The sequence below is a fragment of the Rutidosis leptorrhynchoides genome, chromosome 3 (genome assembly GCF_046630445.1).
Source record: "Rutidosis leptorrhynchoides isolate AG116_Rl617_1_P2 chromosome 3, CSIRO_AGI_Rlap_v1, whole genome shotgun sequence".
In the NCBI taxonomy this organism is placed as follows: domain Eukaryota; kingdom Viridiplantae; phylum Streptophyta; class Magnoliopsida; order Asterales; family Asteraceae; genus Rutidosis; species Rutidosis leptorrhynchoides.
The window spans coordinates 414,471,769-414,479,112 of record NC_092335.1 but is presented as its reverse complement, the minus strand read 5'-3'; the positions used below and the strand labels follow the sequence as shown (position 1 = coordinate 414,479,112).

General features: G+C 32.4%; 1 protein-coding gene across 1 annotated transcript; it reads right to left on the bottom strand.

The window, feature by feature from the left end:
* Positions 1-1,423: 1,423 nt before the first annotated feature.
* Positions 1,424-3,521, bottom strand: LOC139897784 (F-box/FBD/LRR-repeat protein At1g13570-like). The gene is made up of 4 exons (XM_071880478.1): positions 3,460-3,521; positions 2,239-2,844; positions 2,004-2,156; positions 1,424-1,905 (listed from the first exon to the last, which is right to left on the bottom strand). Exons 2-4 carry the CDS (start codon positions 2,827-2,829, stop codon positions 1,606-1,608), a joined length of 1,044 nt encoding a protein of 347 aa, XP_071736579.1. The 5' UTR covers positions 2,830-2,844; positions 3,460-3,521; the 3' UTR covers positions 1,424-1,605.
* Between the last annotated feature and the right edge of the window lie 3,823 nt (positions 3,522-7,344).

The window sequence follows — 7,344 nt, the reverse complement described above, 5'->3', positions numbered from 1 at the left end:
ACCATCGTCCGGTGTTCTGGGACCTTCGGCCGATGGTGAGAGTCCCTCGACCGATGGTCCCTACCATCGGTCGATGGTCTGAGCAGCCAACCAACTGCTTTGACCAATTCACGACATCATACTAAGCAATACGAACACATAGTAATAATGTCAACGTTCATACATGACTGAAGTATAAAGTACGACACGAATAGAACATATTACATATAGAACTTGGGATTATGCACCAACAGTAATACATCAGTGTTCGCATGGGGATCCTTCTGGCCTGCATTCTGTCAGTAGGTAATGTACCTTCATTAATGTATTTAATTAAAGGTGTCATCTAGCATTCTTCTTCTTTCGCTATCACAACCTTCATTAATGTATTTAATTAAAGGTGCCATCCAACATTCTTCTTCTTTCGCTATCACCGCCATGACGACGTTGTCATCAATTGACTTTCTTTCCAACATCTCCACCATGACCTTTTCTGTGAAATAATCAAATATGAGTGATGCTAGTTTACTTAAAGCGTCTGCTTTCTCGTTGCGGTTTCGAGGTATCTGCCTCATTTCGAATGCATTCAAATTCCTTTACAACCTGCATTGTTAATTCCAAGTACTTTTGCATGGATTCTTCTCGTGCTTCAAAACTTCCACAAAGCTAACTTGCCACTTATTGTGAGTCAATGTATGCAGTTATCCGTTTGACGTCAATACTCTTTGCAATACTACTTTGGAGCCTCTTTAATACATAAGGAAAGATGATGTTTGGGATAGCCGTTTGTATGCTCAGATTGTGTTGTTTAAGATTGCCTTGTGACCCATCTATATGTGGAAATGATGAAGACAACTTTCTTCTAATCCAAGGTCAAACATCCATTTAAGGTAATATTCTTTTTTTTGTTTTCTAACATGAATCTCTAGTGGATTATAAACAATGATACTTAACTCGAATTGAAAAGTACATGATGAATAAGAAGCAAAATTTAATACTCCTTTTTTCAAATAAATTTGATCTCGTTAACTTTCAATCTTTCATATCGATAAAGTTTACAGATAAAATTCGAGGTCATACGATAACCATTTACAATTGCCACTATTTAATAGCACAACAACACCACCTAATCCTATGGGATCGAGGCATGATGGATCTAAGATTTAGTCATTCCTTCACTCCGAAAAACTCGTTCCTCTAGCTTTCAAGCAACGCCACTATTTTACAAGTTAAAAAAAAAAAAAAAAAAAAAAAAAAAAAAAAAAAAAAATATGATATATGGTACTGTTTAAAAGTGTTCATTTGGCTTCTGTAAGCAATCAAAGTTTATCTGCATCAACAGTTGTTACACATATTCGACTAGCTGATTTGGCCTATTTTAAAAACTTCATTCTCATGCACCCATAACAAGATCAAGCAGTATGTACAAAATAATGGACTTAAAAAAGATTTCCACACGGGATGACATACTTCAGAAGCAAAGTTCAGATTCGTAACATCATCAAACATAAGAAAACATAATTTAGACATGTACTCCACAAAATAGTCCACATAAAAGCAAAGCACTATGCTTTGACAATCCTTTACATAATAATATCTATTAAGAAAGACAATTACCTATCATCATCAATAACTCAGCCTTTGTGAATAAGTTTCTCGGCGTTCAATAACCAACTTTCCTAAAGGTGATGCGCGAGGCAATGGGAGAAAAATCATCTCTTTACAAATCTTCAATTCATCCTCAACAGAAACAGAGTCACTAAGCTCAATTCTTGCTAGCTCTAGTACAGGTGACTTAGCCATAATAAGTTTCAAAAATTCCATCATTAACACATTGTAACCATAACTTACCATTTCAAACTGCTTAAGATGATCAAACGTCAAACTCAACTCGTCTTGTATCGTAAGGTTTACATTATTCCCCATCTAATCCGAAAAACATGGTTATAAATAGTTAAAAGTGTATTGGAAGAACCAAAGAACCATTATCATAATTCATAATCATAAGAAATATGATTAAATACCAGAATTTTAAGTCGCTCTAGATTAGGGGCGCTTTTAATGATGCAAAGTGCAGATGAAATGACGCCTTGTTGCCTCATGCACAAATCCAAAGTGAGATGTCTTAGGTGAAGCCATGTTGGAAGCTTATTTGACATACCACCTACAGCCAAGTACTTTTAAGGAAAAAAAAACAAAAATAAAGATTAGCAATCACAATATAATCTTTAACCAAGTTCACAAAATTAGTAAACATACCAAAAACATATCCTCAAGAAGTGGGCAATTCGAGAGGACTTGTTGAAGCGCTTTAGCAGAAATCTGAACAAATTTAAACGACATGCTCCTCAACTTATTAAATCCATTAAATGTAACTGGTGGTACAAAATTACAATCCTTTAGGCAGATAGATTCTAATCCTTGCAAGGAAAAGAATAAAGTGGGTAGTTTGTAGAGGCTGGGTGTATTATTAATGATCAAATGTTTCACATTAATTCTCCTTGAAAGATAAAGTATGATTTGGTCAAACTCGGTTACCATGTCCAAACTGTTGATAGAAAAATTGAACTCTAGTATCGTAGGACCATTGTGTATAAACAAAACATGGAAGATCGCATTGACAAGCTTAGATTTCGTCAAATGTCTGTTGCCACGACCATCAGATAATACTCGAACTAGGTCGTAATCAAATACAAGTTTGGGCATAGTCATCCAACAAAACCTCCATTTCTTTGACAAAATGCTCGTCCTCACTGCATCTCGGATTGGCATAAAAGTTAAAATAGTTTCAATTATGTTTTGAGGAAGGGAACTGATTATATCCGAATTTAGGCATTGAGTTTTCATCATATACACTCCACAAGTCTGCAATAGAAAAATGAACAGTGTTATCCATCCATAAGAGAAGTAATATTTATATCACGGACAATGAATTCATGAGTTTTCACGATTAGAAAAAATCCTTATATTTAAAAAGATCACTCAAAGAAAAGAGAAGCCTAACTGTTTAAAATTATAACTAAACTTTAAAAAAACTCACATTCATAGGAAATAGATACACATTTACAGAATTTCAGTGGTTTTAAAGATAAATAACATATTAATTTCAACTTTAAAAAGTATAAAAGATGAAAAATTAAAGAAATTTCATGAAGTCATACCCACTGTTCTTTTATGATGGATCAAAAAATATATATTATCTTCAGATTTAGGGCTAGAAAATTAGGAGTTTCAAGTAAGGTTAAGGTATATTTAAATTCAGATAACAGTAAAGTGTAGCTGTTTCTTAATCGAATTCTAATGATGAATAGATATACAAAAAACATAAACTCTAATTCATACATGAATAAATATACAAAAAAACATGAACTGAAATTAGATTAATCCGCATTAGAATCAATTGTTGAGCTAATGAATAGAACAGGAGATGTTAGTTTTTTACAGAAAAAAAGAAAAAAGAAAAAAAAAAGTGTGAATTACCTCAACGCTTTGGTCGAATTAGGGCTCCATTATCATCATCAAGCTACAAAATGAAATTTAAAGTGGAAAGAGTGGACAACCAAACGTAAGGGACTAATATATATATATTAGGGTAAGAGTAAATTATACTAATGGTCCCTGTGATTTACGTTAAATTATGGCGGTAGTCCTTAATTCATAAATGTTATAGAGATAGTCCTTGTGCTTTTTTTAAATATTTTCGGTGGTAGTTCATTTCTTAACTTTAGTTGGCTTTCTCCGTTTAATGAAGCATGTGCTCGTCACATGATGGTTAAAAACGTAATTTAACAAAATTCCTAACGTCAAATTTAGGGTTCCTGTGTCAAGTACAATCTCCTTTCTTTCTTTCTTTCTTTCTTTCAATTCGCCTCTTTTCAAGATTTAGGGTTTCATACGATTAGGGTATCTTCAATTCAACAATCGTGAAGCCATTTAATTGGTAATGATTAGGGTTTGGAGAGTCTTTACAACAAATGGAAATGTATTTGAAAGAAGACAAGATAAAATCAAAGAACGAGATTAATCAAGGGAAGGGATTGAGAGTTTCTTGGATAGCTTTTCCCTCTGCTCGAGCTCTAACCTTGGCAAAGTCATTGTTCAAGTTCCAACATGATTGAAAAATGAGATTTATGTTTCAGTTTCTTTGTTATCCATATTGACTGTCTGGAACTGAGTCATTTCATATTACATGATTTCTTATTGCAATCTTTAGTCGAGCTATTTCAATGGTTATGGTCTCTGTGTTCTTATCAGGGAAATTTAATTATATAATAGGTGCCCAAATTGTGAGGATATCAGTTCAAAAGAAGGTGGCAAGATGAGCGGGTTGGGTCACATTTTGAAATAACTTCTTGTTGATATTGTATTAACGCAAATGATATTGTATGTCACTCTGTTGATATTGTACTAACACAAATGATATTGTATGTCACTATGTTGAGTAATCTTGCTCTATTTGTCAGTAAGATTATTATCAACTTATCAATAAGGATTGTATATCATAAGCAACTGGATCAAAATTGATATAGACACAAATAGTACAAGAGCGAACCATACTGGTACCTGAGTCAAAACTCGTATCGAAGAACAGAAAGATTTTAAGTTGTTGCTGATGAAGGCGCACAAATTGATCACCGAACTGAACTTTTCAAGAAGAAATGCAACAGATAGTTAATGAAATTAAGGTTCAGTGTGTCGCGAATAATAAGAAAAAGACCAAGACTGAATAAGAGGGTGATCCTAGATGAGATCTAAAGATGCTGAAATTCGAAGGCTTCAGATTAGTTTATGGATTGTTGTGTTTTCCATAGTGATATGCTTGTTGTTTTTTGTTTGTAGTAGAACTGAAGGAGTTAGAACACGTTTGGTGTAGTGGTCATTGTTACACATTTGAACCTACATGTTTGTAATGGTGTTTTGAATGTTGATAAATTGTACTTTTAATGGAATTTTGAATGTTGATTGTATTTATTTTGACATAGTAGTTATTTTGACCCAAAAGTTAATGAAGTAACATCAAAGCCACAAATTTTGTAGTTATTTTGACATAGAGGGTTGTTTTGACCCACAACCATTTTTATGTTTTATACATCTGTAACAAACTTACCCAAGTTAGATTGACAACCATTTTCTGTTTGTACCCAACAAAATGTACCCAACAGTAAACAATTAAACATTAAAACTTGAATGACAGTCAATCACTTTTTGTTTGACAACCATATTATGCAATATGTAAGTTGTGCAGTATTTATTAGATTTAAAGCATTATTAGCTATATTCATTTTTAAACTGCAATGATAGTAAAATCCAAATAAAAAACACAAACATACTCATCAGCTCAAATTTCAATTGCAAATTGAAAATATAAATCAAATCAAACGCGTAATTAAATATAATGGATTTGTTAGCTCTTCCACAAAAAACTTAGATCATGGCGAACTGCTTAATAATCCTAAACGAAAAGAAGAAGAATAGAATTGAAGGTAGCAGTAATGATAAAAAGAACCCTAGAATTGAAATCTTTTAGCGAACAGATGTTAAACAACCTTCTAGTAGTAGCGAACTCTGAAATATACTAAACCCTAGCTTCTAATAAGTTTGGGTAGAGCTGTTAATGAACCGAACTCGAGCGAACGTGCTGAATTTGAGCTCGGCTTGTTTAATTATTACTCGGTTCGAACTCGACTCGATTAAAATTTTCATATTTTGTTCGAGTTCGAACTCGAATAATTTTTCTATATTCGAACTCGAGCTCGATATTCGTTTAAAAGTCTTAACTAATTGATGAAACTTTTAGCTTAAGCTTAATGCTCGTGTTGATGCTCGAACTCAAGCTCGATTAAACTCGCTTAAAATCTTGAAAGATCCTTTAGCAGCTATATATATATATATATATATATATATATATATATATATATATATATATATATATATAGATTTAATCAAGAGGGAAGCACTTTTTTTGGGGGAAGTAATTTTTTTTCATTTTTTCGAAATTTTTTTCAGGCATCAAGATCACATGAAAATATGAACATTTAAAAAAGACACTCTGTGATGAATGTTATTATTTTGGCGGTAAAAAGCTCGAAGAAAAAAAAATGAAAACATTCAATGCATTGAATGTTTTGATTCTGAGTTTTTTTTAAAGGGTTAGAAATTAGGGTTTAAAAATTAGGGAGTTAAAAAGTAAGGTTTAGCTATTAGGGTTTAGAAATTAGGGTTTGGGGTTTAGAAATTATGGTTTGGGGTTTAGAAATTAGGGTTTAGATTGAATATTTTAACACTACTACATTTCGGCTCATTTAGAGCCCTTTATTTAGACGTGTTCACTACATAACACGTCTAATTTATCAAACAGAACACGTTTAATTAAGGTTTTTTTTTTTTAAAACACGGAACACGTCTAAATAATAGTAGCAACACGTCTAATTAGAAACCTGCAACACGTCTAAATAACTATAACACCTCGAATTGGTAACCACGTCTAACAAGTATTTCAAGGAACACGTCTAATTAACAACACGTCTAATAACTTTCACCAGGAACACGTCTGAATGAAAAAACAACACGTCTAATTGGAAACACGTCTAATAAGTTTTGCCAGGAACACGTCTAAATGACGAACACGTCCAATAAGTTACAAAAAAACACGTCTAATTAGTTTCCAACAAACGTCTTTTAACTGGAACACGTCTAAATAAGTTTAAATAAGTTAACGGGTTATATAAGTTAACGAGCTCCGTTTAATCAACCTAACCCTTACAGTTCTGTTAACATAAGTTAAGAGAACACGTCTAATTAAACTTTTTAACATTCCCTCATCTTAATTATTATCGTTATCGTTATCATTATTACTATAATTTATAATAATTATCTCTTTATCTATTATAACAAAAGGTATACTGGCAAAACAAGATTTTAAAAAGCTGACTTGTCAAATTATTAACCCTTAGATCAAAAAAGCCAAATTAAATAAGGACCATTAGATCTGATTTCTATGATTTATTTGCAAAGAATTCCCAAAGCTTTGTTTCCCTCATCACTCCCAAAACGTACATCGATTGATCGATCAGCCGTTAGATTTCATAAGTTTAAATCGTCAAATCGTGTTAATACAGATATTTTGGAACTAAGGTTCAGCGCAAGAATAGTTCTGAGTTAATTGGATGATTTGGTTTGTATCACTTAGTGTTTTTGCAATTGACAATAAGGTAACAAGCCTAGTACTAATTATTGAGTTTTTCTATTCTTTAATCATTAATTATTGAATTTCCCAGTTCCAATTTTGAACCTTTTATAAATCGTGATGTATACATGAACGGTGATCTTTGGAGCATTTATTGTTATTTTGATATGTGTTTAATC

What these genes read in the sequence shown, in the direction of transcription:
- LOC139897784 (XM_071880478.1), bottom strand. Translation starts at nt 2,829, where the DNA reads ATGATGAAAACTCAATGCCTAAATTCGGATATAATCAGTTCCCTTCCT. An exon ending in TTCTTGAGGATATGTTTTTG is followed by an intron (nt 2,157 to 2,238) that starts GTATGTTTACTA and finishes TTTCCTTAAAAG; the next exon opens with TACTTGGCTGTAGGTGGTAT. An exon ending in TAGAGCGACTTAAAATTCTG is followed by an intron (nt 1,906 to 2,003) that starts GTATTTAATCAT and finishes TTTTCGGATTAG; the next exon opens with ATGGGGAATAATGTAAACCT.